The sequence below is a fragment of the Triturus cristatus genome, chromosome 9, assembly GCF_964204655.1.
Source record: "Triturus cristatus chromosome 9, aTriCri1.1, whole genome shotgun sequence".
Lineage (NCBI taxonomy): Eukaryota > Metazoa > Chordata > Amphibia > Caudata > Salamandridae > Triturus > Triturus cristatus.
In genome coordinates, this window is record NC_140592.1 from 1,161,167,718 (window position 1) to 1,161,188,930 (window position 21,213).

At 40.3% G+C, this 21,213-nt stretch overlaps 1 protein-coding gene across 8 annotated transcripts in view; it reads left to right on the forward strand.

Annotated features, from left to right (window-relative positions):
* SMOC1 (SPARC related modular calcium binding 1) overlaps positions 1 to 21,213 on the forward strand; it is a 798,046-nt gene that overhangs the window by 628,890 nt on the left and 147,943 nt on the right. For all 8 annotated transcript variants that reach the window (XM_085627140.1, XM_085627133.1, XM_085627137.1 and 5 more), the window contains one exon: positions 21,023 to 21,076. In XM_085627140.1, the coding sequence (XP_085483266.1) occupies positions 21,023 to 21,076 (54 nt within the window). The remainder of the gene's footprint in view (positions 1 to 21,022; positions 21,077 to 21,213) is intronic.

Sequence of the window (21,213 nt, forward strand, 5' to 3'; positions counted from 1 at the left end):
AGAGGAGTTCATAGTGAGCAGCAATAAGGCAACACAAATCTGAAGAACCCTTGACTTCAACAGCAGCCACAACAACACTGAAGCAGAGTCCATTCAAAAGTCCAATCTCAACTTCAAGATATGGCTCCACAGTTTTCCCAGATGCCATCCTACTGCAAGGATTGTTGAGTTGTATTGCGTGCTGGAGAGCAGTCCATAACGGCCCTTCGCAATGCTGCAAAGAATAATAAATGTTGATTTATTTTTTATTTTTGGCCCTTCGTATGTTTTCTACATTAGCAGGCATTTTATTATCTTAAAAAAATGGGTATTTAATATCTTCTAATTTATTTCAACACTACTTACATAAAGCTTGCTGTACAGACAAGTCAAACCGTCCCTCTACAAATAAATACACAGCTAACTTTTGCCAGTTATTTTTTACTTTTACACTTTTTAAATATAAGTCAACAGTCTGTGTTTAAATCTTCTAGTAAGTGCATCAACAACATATACAAACATACTCTGGTTTTTTTAGACAACGCTGTGTTAAATTTTTTTAGCTCTTTTTTAAAACTATCAACTGAAATATGTGTGTTCTCTTCTGCAACTCCACCTCTTAACAACTCTTCATTTCCCCTAGAATCATGCTCAGGACCAAAGAAACGAAACTGCACATCACCACCAACCTTTGCACATCACCACAAACCTTTTCTACGTCTGTCACACTACCATGCAAAAGTGCTTTATTAATTTCTCCTGAACATGAAGCATGAGTTTTCACATTGTACAGCCGTCTAACTAAAGTTCGCATTGTTGAGTGGTATGAATTATTTTGTGTTTTAAACTTTGCCTTGGAAAGATACATAGGAATGGATTGGTGTCTAATACTAAAAACACTACCCAAATTCCATTTGTATACAGAACCCTGACTACGCCTTCCTTGTACCTCTTCTGCAATAACTCTTGCATTTCTAGGTACCATCACCCCTTTCTTGCTATAGGACTACCATTCTTCTTTTCATACCATTGTCCTCTTTTTTCAATAGCAGGAACTAATCTGTTATCCTGGAGATAGCTTTATTCATTAAAGAAAGGCTCTCTACTAGAAGTATGTATCCATTCTCCGCTAAAAACTGTACAAAAGTTACTTCTATTGACTGATCTTTTCTTCTGGTTTTGTCTCCTCGTGCACAACATTATTTTGTCAAGAGTCTTCATTCTATTTAGAATCAAAATGAAAAGCTTCCTCTTCAAAGCAAAGTCCTTATCAACTACTCTTTCAACTCGTTCTTTCTGGTTCACGGCATCTCTCCTTCCTCTACACTTATTACATTTCTTACTAAATGTATAACTACTCTACTACGAAACATCCTGGCTCTGATTTCCTTAAACCATTTCTGTCTCCTGGTTATGTTGTATCCATGTTTGTTACAATCTTTTCTCTTTTTCCAATGTACACTTTGTCCACTCTTGTTGTTTCTCATAGTCATAATTGTATTTTCTTTATTTTGTAATCTTTGCAAATGTCCACATATATTTTTAAGAAATTACCTTGTCCTCTTACCAGTAGCTCTTTTTTCTTTCAGCACTTTTTCTACATTTTGCCGCTTTTGTAACTCATTTCTGCCGAGATACTGTAGTTGCTTCTGCTGCTTTTTCATCTGAGCTTTTGTAGGCATTCTAACTGTGTGTAGTTAGCTATATCTTGTTCTGTAAAAATAAAAACAAGTATATTTTAATTTTTACCCTAGCCAACGTACAAACTACTTTACTTCTGACTTACACATAATACAAAAACGTTTTTTATGGTATATTGCAGTTTTAAATCTACAGATGAACAAAGCTAAATTACTACATGCACTTACTTCAATATAGCAAACCCAAAGCAAAACACAAATTATTAGATACCTTTTAACATTTTAGCACCTTGTCCTACAACACAGCTGCACCATATCTCACTTCTAACGTATACATAATGAAAGACCAGTTTATCCCTTCTGTAGAACATTTTAAAATGAACATCAAGCCAAGGGACCATATTTACAAGCCCCATGCACCAAAGCGTCACTTTTTTGACACACCATTGGCATGGTGTGATGCTCCATATTTACAAGGCCACATAAAGCCACTCTGGGTGGCTTCTTGTAGCCTTGTAAATACGAGCCCTTTTCACGCAGCACTTTGCATGAAAGGAGCGTGCCATGGGTGTTGCTGTGGGTGTTCCCATGCAGCACCAATGCATTTTGCCACATTCCCAGATTTACAATGATTTGTATATCTGGGAATGCGTCAGAATTCTAAGCCTCCCCAGGGGAGGTGTAGGGAGGCACAACAAGGAGAAATACTTGCATTTCTTTTTTTTTCCACTTTCTATGTGTGCTGCATTCTGCAGCACGCACAGAAAGGGGAAAACTCCTCTTGTGATTGTTTTAGTGCAGGAAGGTGTGCATTCCTGCACAAAAACAATCTTCCCGCAACACAGGCACGCTTGCACCATGGTGCAAGAGTGCCTCCATTGCAGCATGACAGCCAGTTGTTCGCCAGAGCAGCGAAGAGCACATGGATCCATTATATTGTAAATATGACGCATCCCTGTGCTTTGAAAGTAATGCAGCACGGCACAGCCAAATGGCTTGCTGCACTGCACCATATTACCCAAGTGTTGAAGTACATACAGTGTCTCAAAACTGTAAATCCAAAAAAACACAACAAGCTATTTCGTCCATCTCTACCACTGTGTTGCTGGTGTATTTAGTATCTCAGCACTTTTCTACTTAAATGTATCAGATTTAAATTTTGGGAAACACTGCATATAAAAATCTGCACATTCATCTGTATCCAACAATATAGCTTACTAATTTGTCTGAGGACTTGCAAAGAGTGTGACAGGTTGCATATATATTTCCCCACATGGTTCTAAAAGACTACATATTTCTCAGTAAAACATGTAAATACATGGGTTTGTGGTTGAATACGTCAATACTCCAGAGATGATTGAATGAGTGCCTAGGTGATTCCCGGAGGATACAAGTATTGCCTAGATGATTCCCTCACTATGTCATAACTCCGTGGGTCATTCCATATCGACATACTTACTGCCTGTGTGTTTGCATGAGTATACCACTAGTATCTGTGTGTTTGGATGAGTGCATGAGTAGAGCCTGAATGATTAGACAAGTGCCTGACTAGTGCTTCAATAATTCAATACATGCATAGATACTGGTGGGATGATAAAATGAGTGCAACTCTAGTGTGTGGATGATTGCAACAGTGCATACATAGTATATAGGTGATTTACAGAGTGCATGGATAGTGCATACATGATTAAGCCCATGCATAGCACGTAGCCTATTGGATGACTGCATGAATAGTGTCCGCGATTGGATGCTGCCCATTTGTTTTTGGTTGAGTGAACAAGTAGTGCCTGTATGTTTTGATAACTACATGGGTAGTGCCTGGATAACTGAATATGTGCTTCAGTAGTGCTTGGCTAACTAGATAAGTGCATGACTAGTGTCTGAGTGACTGCATAAGTCTATTGTTAAATCTTGAGAGATTGGATGAAAGTAAATGTACTGCTGGGGTGATTGTATTAGTGCAAGGACTATTGCCTCAGTAATTAAATGACTGCTTAGGTACGGGATAGGTGATGGGTTTACTACAATGGTACTCTCTACATAATTAGATGAGTGCATGAGTAGTGCCTGAGTATTTCATCAGTGCACGCGGGTGCCTCAGTATTCTAATGACTGCATGGGTTCTAAGTGGGTGTTTAGATAGCTGCATAGGTTCTGCGCAAATGTTATAATGATTGCAGAGTTACAGCCTTGTTAATTGCATAAGTAAATAGTTAGTACCTTGGTGATTAGATGAATTCATAAGTACTGTCTGCATAGTTAAATGACTACATAATTTCTGCCTACCCGATTGCAAGAGTACATGTGTAGTGTCTGGGTAAGTGATTAACTCCATGGATAGTGAATCACTGATTTGATGACTGCATGACTAGTGGCTGAATACTGCCTGACTGACTATGCAAGTGCCTTCCTTGCTGTAAGATACATAACAGTTGTCACTATATCTCTTACTCATTGGTTATCTCCTTCTGTCAGTATCAAACTACCTGTTTTTCTGTATACATGCTTATCTTCTGAGCTATGTGTGAGTGAAGTCTAGGTATCCCACTTGATATATAATTGCATACATGGCTCTCTAGAAACATACATTACTTTGTTACTGAGCGTGAACTTGCATCAGTAAGTTTCTAAAAAAGAAAACATTTTGAAATTTTTCAAAGCACAAAACCTTTAGCGAATGGCATACCTAAATCATTTCTCAAATGCTTCTTCTGCTTTTAAAACATATATTCAGCATATCTCAAACAAACGTTACACTCGAAATGAGGCTAGGCCAAGAACTCTCAAGGCATTCTGCACTATTAGTCCTTCTCAATTTTAAACAATTTTTAAAGAAAAAAACACTACTCTCACCATGTACAAGAAAGTGTCATCACCCTTACTGAACATAAATCTCCATATAAACATATATGCAATTTCTTAATAGATGTACATGTTTCAGCCATCTTTCCAAAAATATATACCTCTCTGCATCTTTAACTAAACTCAAAAGTCCCACCATATACATAGCTATGTGCAAGAACAAAAACCATATCTCACCATCTAAGCATATGCATATAAGTTAAAGACCACATTGACTAACACTTCCCACTACATACCTAACAAGTATTACTTCTTTCTAGTTTATATACAGGCGGACAACATATTTTCCTCTTTTATTTTTCACTACATTATTCCTATTTAATAATGATACTAAAATACTACAACTCCCAGAATGCACATAACAGGTGTATCTATTCTTCACAATATGTTTAGACCGGTAAAACATTCTTAGTTCATCATTGCTACTTTCCACAAGATTATACTGTTATTTTTCAATAAAATACACAATGTAATAAAGAGGCACTAATGAATGTTTCTCTTACTTCCCAAACATTCACCACTAACCTCTTAAACACATACCCTCCAATAGAATACAGTTCATCTCATATATTTTTTCACATAACTGTTTATGAAACTCCCATACACATCTTCATTTCTAAGGTAGTTTCTTTAAAGGATTAAAAAGTTATGTACATACCACTAAATTAAGTTTGTAGAATATATTGTTAATTTAGCTCTGTGGATACTTTTGAAACTGTTAGGATTTCCACTCTCATAGAAAGCAACTCTAAAATGGCAACCTCTTCAACTTTCCAGTTTATCATCATGAGAAATGCAGCAAATTAAATCGTCTTTCATTCTAGACTACTGCATCGCCACTTGTGAATGGTTAGCATCTGTTAACCCTTTCCCTCTTTTTCAAAACAAAGGTGTCGATTAGGATGGCGGGCGGATGACCACCGCCGGGTAGGCGGTGGCAACCGCTGGTACGGCTGCGGCCATCTGCCCGCTTTTGAAAGCCAGGAAACCGCTGGTTCGATTAGCATTGGGGTCGTGACCGCGGCAGTGTATTTTTCCGCCCGCCACATTTCTGCCGGTTGCAGTCCGCCCGCTTGCCTTGCGGGCAGAGCTGGACCGCTACAATTGTTGCGGATCAGGGCCAAGCACCACCGGCGCGATTAGGATTCCGGCGGTAGCAAGCCTTTCCGCTGCGGTGGGACCGCGATTGAAAAGCTGGCGGAGACTGGTTCCGGGGTCCAAAGATGGCCCCAAATGTGTTTGGGGGGTGTGGGTGCACTGGGGGGTACCCCCTTACATTTCCCTGTACCAGGTGGCAGGCACTGTCCAGTGCCTGCCACGCAGTGCAGGGAATTGCAGGACATGCTCCTTTTCACATCGCGGCGGTGAAACCGCCGCAATGTTAACTGCCGGAATCCGACCGCGGCGGTCGGATTTCTACTGCGGTGCATACTAATTGGACCAGCGGTTATGCCGCAGTCCTAGCAGGCGGCCTTTTCCTGCTACCATGGCGGTCGGAGTGATTTTGCGACCGCCATCCTAATGGGCCCCAAAGTTCCTGTCAGCACGTTTTCGCGATCATCGCAGAGAAATCATAAACAAAACTGGGAGTTCAAACCTTTATCTAGGTAATTTTTCTGAAATGTAAAAACCACACAACAGTTTATTACATGGTCCTGAGTTGGAAAAAAAACTTGCCATTACTTAAATTGTGTCATCACTCCTAAACTTTAAAAAAAAAATGTCTCTTTAACACCCTTCCCCCCCCCCCCTAAGCTCATAGTACCTAGCAACCCAGTGGAACCAGTAGGTCACAAGTTCACAGCACATTCTAGAAGGAACACGCTGATTCCAAATAAGATACAGCAGGTCTGCTTTACTCTACAGATTCAAAAGCATATCCATGTCTGTATTACATTTCTTTTTTTAAACAACAGCCAATAATAAGACTTCTTGCTAAGGCATCCAACACACCACCTAATTTTATTCACTTTCATGCTGACAGCATCAATGAAAATTTTTTTTTTTCAAACAACACCTCCATTTTAACTGCTTTTCCTTTGAAAAACTACCCCATTCAGCTCCAGCCTTCTCCTGACTACTATTGCTCCCATACTTCAAAATGCTTGGAGTATGGATTGTGGGCCACAGCTATATCTATTGGGCTAAAGAGGCTGTAAAAAAGAGAGGTATTGACAGGGAGTTGGGTTTGCCAAATGGGCAGATTACTTGGTTTGACCAGAGAAGGTTAAAGTTTCACCAGTTGCTGTCTTTGGTTAAATCCATTGTGCATTCCCAAGCTCCTCACCTCATGTTTGGGCACGGTGGTGGCAATGGCCTAGGCACATTCACTGGGGTAGGGCTGGAAATCCTGATGAAAGAAACCTTTGCAGCACTGATGTCGCTTTTCCCTCCGACTGTCTTGGTGTACTCTAATATATGCCAAAGACAGAAACGGAGGTGGTCAAACCAATTCTGTCCACATATTGACAAAGCCAGGAAACATGATAATAAAACAGTTTCTGCATTCCTCAAAGACCACCGCATGGGATGTATCTATAACAACTATATGCGTGTTGACATGCATGGAATTTATAGAAATAATGGAGTGCACTTTACAGATGATGACAACAGGGTTTTTCTAAATAACGCAAAACTCTGCATCCGGTCTTATGTATAGCAGCCAAACACACACAACCAACATTACAGCTCTTGTCAAGGCCACCCTAGTACCCTAGTGAAGTTGTTTTTCTAAAGGGTTTTTTTTTCTTTATTTTTCGACAATCTTTATGACGGCGTTACGCATTCGTTGTGGAAACGGAAAACTAAAGCAGATGTTCAATGGCCACAAACACATCCAAAATAATACGTAAAATAAATCCATTCTGAACATTGCACTACACATATTACTACATACATACTTCTTTCAAAGCATGTTTAAACTCATATTTTTGTACTAAATGTCTTTAAAAACCATCTTTCAGACCTATTTTTTACATTCGCAGTTATTCAGGACGTTTCAATGACATCGTTAACCGCGACAATCGCGCCTTTTCCATAAAGTCTAAAACACATACATCCACACATACCACAGTATTTTACACACTAGGGGTTTCTTACAGTATTCTCTAAAGTCGTGTTTTTCTACAGAGTTTCTAAAAAAAAATCTCTAAAACCTATTTTATCTTTTCGCAGTGACTCCGGAGATTGTGATGACGCTGGTAATCGCGATTCCCGTGGGCATGTCGTGAAAACAGAAAACTAAAGCAAACATTCAATGACTACCAACACATACAAAAATAATATGTAAAAAAAATCAATTGGGAACATTGCACTACACATTACTATATACATAATTCTGTCAAAGCATGTTTAAACTCATATTTTTGCACTAGATTGTTGTCTTTAACAACCATCTTTCAGACCTATTTTCTGTTTTCATGGTTATTTGTGATGTCACAAGGTCGCCGTTAACCACGAAGGTCGCGCCTTTTCCATAAAGTGAATACACTTATTACAGTATTTACACACTAGGGGTTTATTACTGTACACTTCGAACTCATGTTTTTCTAGTGTGTTTCTAGAACAACCTTCTCTAAAACCTTTTTCGTGGTGAGGCCATGAGATCACTGTGACGTCGGTCATCACGATCCCCGTGCTTACGTCGCGAAGGCGGAAAGCAAAAGCAGGAATTCAATAGCCACCACCACATTAAAAAAAATTATAACTATATAATTAATTCTAACCATCACAGTAGATAACTCACTATATAACTATCTCTATAACAATGCATATTAATGATTCACTGATATATTTTTTTCATATTTCCACGAATATTTGCGATGACATTGATAGTCGCGATGTCTCCGCGATGATACACAGGTGGCCGCGCTGGCGGTCGCGTCGTCGCGAATATTGCACGCAATTAAAAAAAATTATTTTGGACACATAACTTGTGTCACTAACACCCCCATTTCTCAACCATGGGGTCACGGTATCTCCGCCCCGACCCCTTATGTAGGCTTTCAAGCAAATTCGCAGCCCCGGGAACCGTTTCCGATAGATAAAATGGTGGCCTCAAAGTTCTGTTCAGGATGCGTTCAGCCAATCACAGCATCCCCGTTGGTGCGTGCAATCACGATTACTCGTGAAACCACCCCGAAATAGTCGCTACCAAAGATATCACTATAATTTTAAACTTACATTTCTCAACAACTACTGAATGGATTTACACCAGTTAAGCAAAAGGCACTTCCTTGAACCAGCATCTACCTCCCTGCCAAATTTGGTTTAAGTCCGTTAAGCGGTTCAGGATGTAGCTGTGGTTAAAGGTTCCTATGGAAATTAACATTACAAATGCACCCTTATTTTGCGACCCAAATTCTTGGTCCCCACTGCACGGATCACCTCCAAACTTTCCATGACAACCAGAACCTACTGTGACACTTTTTTGGGGAAGATTTCATGAAGATTGTTCAAACGACGCTAAAGTTATAGGCAAGTCAAAAAGAGCTTTTCCAATGGAACTAGGTCCTAACGATAACTGCCTACTGCCAGTAGGTAATATATATATATATATATATATATATATATATATATATATATATATATATATATATATATATATATATATATATATATATATATATATATATATATATATATATATATGAAAAAAAGAAGGAGAGAACTCTGGAGAGTTCCCAAGTTTAGGTGGAGACCAGCTCCTGTATAGAGCACCCTACAACACCAGTGACACTCTTAAGTTTGCTCACCTCAAATGTCTGCTTTTGTATCAAAATCCTTAAGCTTAGGGTTAGCAGAGTGCCACCATACCAAGATAGAAAGGGGCAAAGGGGCAGATTTACAAGGAAGTGACGCATCTGTAGAGATGCGTCACTTTCCCTGCGCCAACATGCCAAATCCTTGCGTCACCATGGATGCGCCGTATTTACAATACGGCGCTCCATGGCGCAAGGATTGACAGATGCGTCAGAAATTCTGACGCATCTGTTGACGGAAAAGTCACGCATTGCTGGAGTCGTGTCGCAAGCACAACGCAACTCCAGCAATGCTCAGTGCCGCCCTATGTCTAACATGATGCGTCAATTCTTACGCCTGCTTCAAGCAGGCGCAGGGTTTTGACGCAGTATGGACGTAAAAGTGACTCAGTGAAATCTTTTTTACGGGGCTTCCTGCGACGGAACGCCCTCCCTGCATACATTAAACCTGACGCAGGTTTAATGTGGCGCAGGGCTTCACAACGTGACGCATCTCCCTAGATGCGTCACGTTGTAAATGGGCCGCAACTTTTACGCTGCCGCTGCATCACGAAAGTGACGCAAAAGTGACGCATGGGGCTTGTAAATCTGCCTCAATGTCTTTTGCCATTTCTACAGCAAAGTGTTTAAGCATAGGATTAGCACTGTGCCATCCATGCTGAGCTGTAAAACAACAAAAGCCTTTTACCACTCTAGGCACAATATTACAGCTTTTAATTGGTAAAATACCAACCAAGCCAACCTGAAATGAATAATATATATACACCTACGCTTGCCATGGTAAAGGCATGCGTGGTAAAGGCAACTGTGTGGTAAAGGCTGTTTCCTGCATGCAAGGGTTAGGGGGGATCTATCTAAGGAGGGATCTAGTACTGCAATCAAAGCTCTACCAAGCACCAGGAGGATATGTGTCCATTGCATCAGGTGAGTGGATATCTGGTGTAAGAAAGCCTGCTGCTCAATGTGTGGGGTACAGATACTTCCAATAACTATTGGTTCCTCATCCAACTTGCTGTCAAGTATAACAAACCTGCCTGCCTTATCAGCTATCACTGTACTTGCCATAAAAGGGGTGCCTGCCCTTATCCAAATTAGGGAGCAATTGGTGGCATTGACAAGCCCTCACTTCTGGAGTTTCGCCCCCTCGTCTGCAGTTATGTGGGGGCTCCTGCAGTTGAGCTGCCCACACATTCCAGCGCTGAAAGAGGGAATGGACTTTGTAATGCTTTGTTGGCTTCTGCATCCTCCTAAAATTCCAAGTTAGAATACTAAAACCCAGTGGCTGCGTCACTTTGTGTATTAGGGTTGAAGTAGCGTCGCACAGGGAAGGGTCCCCCCATTTAGTTTCTTCCCCAATGGAATCGCATTGTGTCAGTTTTACCAACATACCTAGCAATATTTCAGCCTAGGACGTGTAATAACAATTAAGATCATTAACCAATAACAACTGTTGTAATTCAAGGGGCACAGTGCAAATGACAATACGCACTAGAACTGTCTAGAGCATAAAAGAGATGCATTGGGGTGTGTAAGTGGCCAAGTCTAACTTGTAGGCCAAAGGGCTCAGGCCAGTCACATTCAAAGTCAGGAGAGGGCCGACCATCAGGCTGAGTGTCAAGAGGGCGTTTTACAGTGACTATGAGAATGAACGTAATTAGGAACAGCTTTTATGTCAGTGCAAAGTAGGTTGCTACAAGAGGTCATCGGGGCTCAGGGGTCATCCATCTGTAGGGCAATTAGAGCCTGATGGGAGGACAGCAAGAAGGATGAAGAATCATCATCAGAGTGATCAGAGGACAAAGTATGGATCACTCTGGGTGTGCCTCAGAAAGAGGCTGCTGCCACCAGTGCAGACGTTTGGACTGCTTGGGCCTGCTCCTGTGATGGAGTCGCCATTGGGGCTGTGGTCCATTTTTATAATAAGTACAATACCACCTCCCAGCCCCATGGTGCAGGATAGCCCTCGTGACACCTGCTGCGGTGAGAATATCTGATTTTCGGCACAGTCCCAGTTATCACCTGGCTACCCCACTGCTCTCTTAATACAACTATCTGACCTCTCCCTTTCTCAACAATGTGGCACCTCTGACTCAGGATGAAAAAATCAGCAACCTCGTATGAGGATAACCTTAACAATGGCAAAAAGAATCATAGGATAGTGGGAGAAGCTGAAGGAAACCCCATAGGTCTATAATAATATCACAACATATAAACAAGCTGTTTACAAGAAAAATATAATCTGGGTCAAACCTAATTACTTCATAAACCAGTTGAATTGGACTAAAAACAGAGCAAGAAAACTATTTCAAATGGTGAAAGAATCTCATACTTCAACGACCAAGTCTGATATTGCAGCAGATAAATGGGATGAGATTGGTTAGTTCGTTCACAAAAAAGTAAACAATCAAATCGGACGTCTAAACTAAAAACACTGTTAAATGGTTTATAAATACCACCTGGACAAATCTGTAAATAACAAATTTATAAAAAATCAGTAGATCAGTCAAGCTCTATCCAAAAGGGCCTTGAAATTATCAATTCGCCATTATGACATGGTTCTGTTACTGACCCATTGAAAATTAGACATATTACATTTCTGCTCCATCAAATCTTTACCATATTCAATGGAAATCATTGAGAACTGTGTTTGATCTCAGCTTAAAGGCATTTAAAGTAAACTATCGTATTTTTGGCCTCCACTCAGGTTTAAGCGCAGGGCAAAACATCAAACAATCAAAAATGGGTGTGATAGAGCCTACTCTAATAATGTGGGACAGAAATTAAAGTTGCCACCTGATTATTTGAGGTTGTCTGCTGACTTTGATACTGTGAACCATAAAATATTCCTCCATACTCTTAAACAATATCTTAGAACAAATCACACAGTACTAACATGATTTGAACCATATCTTGCAGACAGGCATCACCATGTTAAATAACGGGATTTTCTTCAACCACTGTGACCTGTGGTGTACCTTAGAGCTCACTATATGTTTATAATAAACCACATAAATAACTGCTAACCGTTCTAGGGATTAGGTATCATCTCCATATAGATGATACTAAGGTATACCTTAGAACTTCTGTCAGTGCCGATCACCCATTGTTACCCTCCTGTATATCCAACATCCATAATGGCTAAACGTTTTAAACAAAAACTAAGGGGCACATGCATCATTGGAAATTGCGATCGCACAGGGGCACATTCTGAGAATCTGCCCCTTTGCGACCGCAATTTTCGCATTTGGCATCCCAAATGCAAAATTCGCAATTTGCGTTTGCATTTAAAATAGAGATTTCGCTAATATGGACCGCTAAATACCGATTATTTCAACCAGATGGTATTTATCGAAAACGTTGAAAAATGCACTAAAGTGCATTTTTCAAAGTTTCAGGTTTCACACACACATGCCCTGGGGGCTTGTGTGTGCGCAACATGGGGGCACATTGCTATTTCAGGGGTGCAACAGGGTGTCCTTTTGACACCCTTGCACCCTTGAAATTGCATGCGCAATTTGTGAGTACCTATTGGTACTTGCAAATTGCGCATTAAATTTCCTATTCATTCCTATGGGCTGTAGGCCCATAGGAATGAATGGGAAGCCATTCCTTAATTGCGACTCGCAATTAAGGAATGTTTAGGAATCACTATTTTAATAGCGATTCCTACATGCATAGGCTTTTGCGAGTCCTTAATTGCGATTCCTTAATAATAGCAATTAAGGACTCGCAAAAGCATTTCTTGATGCATGTGGCAGTAATTGTATTAAAAACTTAATTTATCTTTGCTTCTTTAAAAATTGACTTCAAAATTAATGAAAATTGGATAAATGTGATTGAACTATGGGCTGAGTTGAAAATCTCAAGGTTTCGGGACACAGAAAAGTGCATTTTGAGGCCACACCAAAAATTTGGCAAATGAGGCTTTTTTCCAGATCAGACTTCTCTGTTACCTCCGCCTCTTCCTAAAGCCATATGACTTAAAACTGCTGTGCAATGCTTCCTCCATTCCCACTCTGACTACATGTCTAATAGCGGTTCTGCATTCGGCATCTAGGCTTTTTATCAAATTCTTCAAAGTATGATCATATCACACGGGTGCGCTCCTCATTAAAATGACTCACAATTCAGCCATGATGTATTTACAAAAGTGTCTTTGTAATCCACAATGTAGTACACCTGAATAATCACAGGTATCTCTCACAGAAGCTCCCCAGTGGCCAGTAGCAATACTAACCTTACCTTGAGTGCAACCACTTAAAGAAAATACTCTGTTAAATAAAAAGAACAAAGTCTGTGTAATGACCTAGTTGTTGATTGAATGAATTGATCAAAGTTTGCCACAAAGATGGGATTGATCATGTGATTTTATCATTATCCCAATTTGAATGTAAATTTATTTCATTTTCATGAATATGATGAACAGCCGGAACAAATGTTTTTAATTGGCTTTCAGATGAATCTGGTGGGTTAACTGCAATTTCAATCAAGCAAACAAAATGATGACCCTATCATAAATCACGTAGACTAAACTGTTCCCGATGAATTGCCCTCTTATATATCTTAATGTTATTTTTGCACCAAATTGTAGAGCTTAAAAGTTGATGGAGTATTAAAAAATCTTCCAATATAATTGCTTGAACCAGGCAGTATATAGTCTAATTAGCCGATGACATTACATAAGATTTATGTCATATGCAATATTTTTTTTAAAGAAAAGGGATACATAAATATTTTGTCAATACTTAACTAGATGGCTTTTTCTGATGAAACGTTCACATCTACGGCTGACTAAAAATAAAAAGCAGAATGATTATGGAAAGGTCAGAAAATTAACTCTTCCATTATATTTGGACAATTCTGATTTTAGTATTGACATTGTTGATGTTGACTTTTTACATAAAAATAAAAACAATACATTATCTAATTTGCTTGAACTAAAGGACAGTTAATAGGCAACCCAGACAAGGGATATAAGATAACTGAAACAAACATCATTTTAACATAATCAAGTCCACTCCAGTAGGATACAAATAAGGAAGTCGACCTAAAGAATTACTTTATTTCCTTTATCACAGTTGTAAGACCCATATATTGATGGATTACCCCTCATCTCAGTAAGGTTCCAGACAAAGCATAAATAAAAGAAGAGAAAGGAGCATCCCTTTCTTGTACCCATCTTAAGTGGGAAATGAGAGGAATTTTTAGACATGTAAGACCAAGCCTATGTTACTGAAGAACTCTCATAATAACATTCGACCCATCTGGATTAAAAGCTTTTTTTGGTGTTGATGGTAATAGCAGCCCTGAGGGATTTGCTTTCTCCAACCAAAATTTATTGTTTGTAAAGCAAAAAAAGAAAACACAATAGTACACATACTGCCAGTATAGTAAAGAAGTCTCCACCACGAGCATCTCTCACGAGGGGTCCAAATATACATGAAGCCAAACCATAATATGCCCTTAACTTCCCTCAAACTTTCTAATATTTCTGAGTACAGTGCCTGGACTGCATATTTCGGCTCCTCCAGTTCTGCGCACCAGTCCATTGACACCCGTCATGCGACCGTGGATGGTAGGCTTGCTGAGTTCTATCTAGTGTCTGGCAAGGTTTCTTTTAGCGAGTATTGTTGTAATCCCCATATAAGAACAATCTGCCTGGCTCCCTCCAAGATCCTCCATAATATCCATTAGTTCGACATGAGGAGAGGGTTCCAATATCCCTCCTAGGACCAGAGAGAGAGAGAAAGAGAGCAGCAAAAATCCTCTGCCAATACAGCGTAATAAAAAGGCATCCCCAACCCATGGGGAAAAAATCACCCTGCTCCTCAGGACAACGAAAGCAGCCTGGTTCAAGAACTCTGTTAGCTTGCTGAAATAGGTCATGTGTAGGTATTTAAGCTTTGATAAGTCGGAGCTGTGAGACACAGGTAACTCTACAGTCATTGTCATTTAGTGATCCCAACCATTCCTTGGGGAGTTGATCACCAGAGTCCTGCATTTGCATGATACTCCCCCTTTCCCCAAGGAGTCCACTAGGATCTTTGCTTCAAGTGCGCTGTGTTCGGGTATATTTCGAAGAGAAACCCAATGGGACATGACTGCATGGCGTACTTGTAAGTGTGGATAAAATTGATTATGCAAATCAAATTTGGTTTGGAAATCCTGAAATTATTTAATTTGTGCCCCTTGCGAGAGATCTCATACTGTTGATATACCAAAAAAGATCCCACCTTTAAAAAACATTAAGGGCTACAATGTGCTGCAGCCATTTTCCCTGCCACAAGGGTGTTTTGAGCATAATCTTCTGGTTCCATCTGATCCATCTTAAGGCGGATCATCATGCAAGCAAGACTACTACAGTAACTTCTGGGAGGGTTTGCGGAATAGGGCCTCTGTAGAGCAACCCCAAATTAGCATCCCCTTCACCAGTACTACTTCCAACTGGAAGGCAGGGTCATACCACCAACTACTCAACTAATTATTAATCACCAGTATCTGTGCGCTCAGTAGTATAACTGTATATCTGCCTTGACAATCCCCCATCATAAGGCGATTGTACGCATTTCCCACAGGCCAAACTGGAGGGCAGGTTCTGCCAAAGAAAGAAACAAACCTTAGCTACAATTCCTTGAACCAAATGTAGGAGAGGAGTAGAGTCATATTCTGAAGGATGCTCAACAGCAACAGACGTGGTAGCGACATCATTTTAAATAAGGCTTACCTGCCTAAACATTGAGTGGAAGTTTGACCAATTTAGTGAGGTCCGCTCTCGTCCTAAGCATCAGGGGTCGCAAATTGAGATTACATGCCAAATTTGGCACCAGATCTACATGAGTTCCCTAACACTGGGAGCTAAATCTACAGATCAGCAGCAATGATTGCCACTCCACCACATCCCTGTAGTCTTTCAATGGAACCAGGTGGGACCTGGCCCAGTTAACCATAATGTCAGAGGCCTCCTCATAAAGGGTCAGCATCAGAGTCATGCTGGGTCCCATGGTTGAGGGTCATGACAGAAACAGAAGGATGCTGTCTACATACAGTGCGATCTGGTCCTATATGCTCCAGTCATATCCCCAGACCTGAGCATCGCAGTAAATCCACAACGCTAGCTGCATTATGGTCAGGTCAAAAAGGAGAGGGATAAGGGCCATCCTTGTCTGGTGCCTCTTCAAATCAGGAATAGTGAAAAGAGCATTGTTGACCCATACTTGGGCCTGTGGGTGAGTATAAAAGATCCGGACATATGATCTAAACGTCGGTCCAAATCCCATTTTTTTTGTAGCACTTCTTCAAGGAAAGTCTAGTCCACCAAATCGAAGGCCATCTCTAAATCTGAGCATTAAGGTGCTGGGTTCTTTCAGATCATAGCCACGTGCTAGGACTATTTGGACTCTGCAAATGCAGTGTCTGGCGCAACCGTGAGGGATGAAACCACATTGCTCTTGATGAACCAGATGTGGCAGTACTCAAAGTTGCCTGTTTGCCAAGGCCTTGACATAGATTTTAATCCCTGCATTTATGAGGGACATCGGCCTAAAAGAGGCACACTGGTTTGGCAGCGGCTAGGTTTGTGGAGCATCACAGGGGTCACCAAGTCCAGAGGAAACTGGTGTCTCTCAATCGCTTCTTCGTACATATCTAAAAAGGGTGGAAGTAAGAGCGATTGAAGCTGCAATAATATTCAATGGGATAGCCATCTGGGCCAGAGGTTTTACCAGGGTTCATATATTTCAGGGCTTCTGTGATCGCTTACTGTGTGATGTGTTGAATGAGCTCCGCTCAATTACTGGGATGCATCCGCGGCAGAGAAAGATCCTCAATGAGGGGGGACAGAAGCTTCCTAGATGGGGCGCTCTTTTGCTTCAAATGCAATAGCAAAATCTGTTGCCACTGGGAGTTTCCTTTTGCCATCGACAATGTGAGCCCAGACAGGGGACCGTCTCTCTCGCTGCGAGTCAGTACAACAATTTACCCTACTTGTACTCCCATTTGTAAACTCTTCTCGTTGAGCCAACCGACAATGGTGAGCCTATTTGAGAGAAAGCTGTGTAAGTGAATTTCTCTCAATATCTTGGTGCTGCAGGCACTTCTATAGTCTGCTATCTTTGGTTGTCTTGTTCTAGGGTCATAATACTGGTTTCCAACTGTGATTCCTTTCTTTACCTCTTAGATACAACCTGGCAATGTCCTGCAACGTATCCTTCCCAACAGCCCATAGCATACTAGGTGAATCAACTGTTCCCTTGTTAGGGTCTAGAAAGGCCCTCACCTCATGAGCCAGTTGTGTAAATTGCTTATCAGCTAAATACCAGGCATTGAGCCTGCTCCATAAAGGCATGGTCCACTGTGCACCGGGGTAAAATGCATAAACATATGGATGAGGTCGGTGGCATGGAGTAACAGAAAATCGATGAGACTTTTTGTACGCTGCAGACATGTGAGTGTAAGCCAGAGCATTTGGATTCCATGTCCACCATGTGTCACAGCACCCTAAATTGTCCGCCCAGTGGTGCAACTCACACCCAGTCATGCCTCTTCTCCCTCTGGGTCCAGTAGATTCTGTTTCAGGAGCCATGGTGACATTAAAGTCACCCCCAATTATGGTGACCCCAAGGGGTAGTTGCAGTACCGCCTTCTTGAGTATTTAAAAGGTGGATCAGGCCAGCAAAGGAGAGACGTAAACAACACTTAGCAAGGCATAATGGCGTCCTTTGAGGGTTCCATCAACTACGATGCATATTCCCAAAGAGTCTGACTGCAAAAAGGAGACAGCAAGGGGAAATGCCCAATGTAGGTGGAATACCATCCCTCTGTAGCATGGTGAACTGTATCACAGCCATCATGGGCACAAAGTGGGCACTTAGTGCCCATAAAGTGGGTCTCCTGCAATAGGAGGCCAGCCGGAAAGTAACGTTTTGCAAATCTTGGAACCACCCATTGTTTTATATGGTTGTTCAGACTGCTGACATTCCATGCCACTGGGGAAAATGCATACAAAGAAATAGTGGGTTAGAATCAAGGTCGTGTGACAGCCCAAGTTGCAGATCTCGGGCAACCCTTGGAGGCATCAAAGACCTGATCATAGGATGTACATAAATTGTGAGTACTGCGACATAGAGTAGAATGCAGCAAAATGTGGTGTGTGTAGACTTGTAGCATCCAAACCAAGTAAACTTGGAACAAATATAAAACCCCTCCTCCCAACAATCCTCCTATCCACTCTTCCACCCCAGGCCTGAGGGATTTAATCTTAGAGTTTTGCATAGTATTCAAACTCATTCTAGCACTAATCAAAATCAATCCCCCCCTTTGGAGAAGCCATATTTGTTGGAGTCTTTAAATCTAGGAAAAAATGTTTTCACATCTCAAAGTAAATAATTCAGCAAAACTTAAATTCAGAGATATTAGCCCATCATTTTATAATAAAAGGATGTCAATGCTTCTATGCAAAAGATCACATAATCAAAAGAATTTGGGAACAGAAGATATGGAATATTAAATACAAAAATCTACAGACCAACATCAAGCCAAGGTGCTTTACTATTCTTGAATCTAACTGGCGGCCCATTAATCTCTCCACAGTAAATGTAATCTATAAAGAGGAAAATCCACATTTTTAATAATAAACTTCTGAACAGAAAAGAAACAAATCATCTAAATCTTCAGTAAAAAGATTATTTTCTGGAATGTATACAGTTTGAAACATTGGCACAACATTCAGAAATCCATATGTTCCAAACACATTTTTTAATATTATTATAATTATGCATTTTACTATCACTTAGAAAACATTTTCCCAGACTTATTCTGACTTCTATAAAAGTGGACATTCACTCTGTGTATAAATCGACATGCCCTTCCTGGAGACCTTTTCTTAAAATTTAACATTGCAGAATACAATGCATATTCCTGAACATCTAGATTATATGTTTTCCAGGACTCCATTAAACCTCATTGCAAAACATAATTATTTCAGCTTAGCATGCCCATCTAAAAATAGATCTTTAATTTGGTTAAAGTACTCGTCCATAATAAATGTATAATTTCTGCAAGAAAACAATTTAGAGGTCATGGACTTCTAAAAGTCAGCAATATCTGGATTAGGTTATACACATTTATCATCCTAACTAAAATAGGATGCATTTAATTCAATACCAAACTAAACAGCAGCTCTTATATATCAGAACATGCATAAATGGCATCCCTTCGAGTCCCTAAGCATTTGAGGTCTTGCTAATATTTAGATATCCCTAGAACCCACTAGCCATGAGTACATTATCATCAGCACCAATACACCTTAACCTATTATTAATATCATACATACTTCCAATGATATTAGGCAATATTTCATACAAATATCAGTCACCGTACAATTATAACACCATACAAATCTTTGACAAAAACTCAGACTACTCATCCTCCTTGTTATATTCAACTTATAGCATACAGTAAACCATAACACCCTTCTCTCCACCATACCAAATAGACACACAGGCTTAGGTCTCTCAGTCCATCAACAGTTCTCCTCACATTGACCAGTTCTATCACAATGTGTTAGAACTAATATTTCTCCAGCTCACACTCTCCCTTTACCAAATCACCTAGAGATGTGACCTAACCGCTAGAGGGGTCGACCTCGGAGCTGGGGAACTGGATTCGAGTCTCGGCAGGGACGCTCAACATCCTGTGACGAATGTGTCTGTCTGTAACACAACTGGTGCTCATGTAAAAGCACTCTAATACCTTCAAGTCTAGTTTGTGCTATATAAAACTCCCCAAGAAAAAACTACTGTGTCCACCACAGCTTTATTGTATTCAAAACAACTTTAAACTCCGAAGTGTGAAAGTTCCTTAAGCTTAACAAGAAATATGATGCTCTATTAGTCTACTTCATATTAATGTTGGCCAACAACATCAATCATCTCAAACTTTGCGTAACCCTTATCCAGACCTGAATGTCCGTGGTCTACCCAAATTGTAGTCCATTAAGTCTCAATTAATCGTAATCAACAGGAACAAAGAAAACAGTTCAAGCATTGCTGACTGCGATAGATCTGAGGGCTTCGCCCCACTCCTTCACTCCATATGTTTAAGACATTAATTACTATATGTACTAACGCCTGCTCCTTCAAACTCCATATCAAGAAAAAGAAAACCATTACGGCTTAGCTTCCTGAAAAAAATGAATGCCTTGATCCCACCTCCGGAGTTCTAGGGAACAGTTCATGCCCTTAAAGGTGTGTCCCACACTAGAGGTGCAGAAAAATGTTGCCAGAGAAAACCAACAAATAAGCTTTCTCTGTCACTGGCTCCAGACTTTAGAGTGATCTCCCTCTTCTCTACCATGTATTCCTTCCATCTTGTAATTCAGAAAAAAGAACAGTGACTACTTTCAGCACTTACTCTTATCTGCATGAAAGCTGTCAGATGCACACTGCTACACTCTGATCCTATTGCTCTCATCCTTCCTCCAATTTAATGTACTCCACGTCATCCAACTACCGCATACTACAGCATCCATGCTTTCTGAACTGTGTTAATTCTGCACTACTTGCTGTTTGCTACCCTGTAAAGTGGACTCCACTGCTCTTTAAAGATAAAGCAGTTCTATGTAAAAAAAAAAAAAATACACTAAAATGATGGTTAATGAACACCTAAATTGTCTTGAAAACAATCTTAGAAATATTTGGGAGAAGTAGCGAAAACCAATGATAAAATAATATGATACCACCATTTAAGCAATTCAATTATATATGTTTCTTTTGTTTCTTGTAGGTAGCAATCCTGGCAGATTATCAAAAGGAAAGAGACATGGACCTAATCCATTAAGTAAGCACTTTTGTTTTTTAAACCTTCATCTGTTTCTATTGTTTTCTTGCCGATAGGATTGCATAGGTCTTTTTGATGAGTCATGAAATTATAAACATCGGGAATGTTAATAATAGAATGCAGCCAAAAGAAACTCA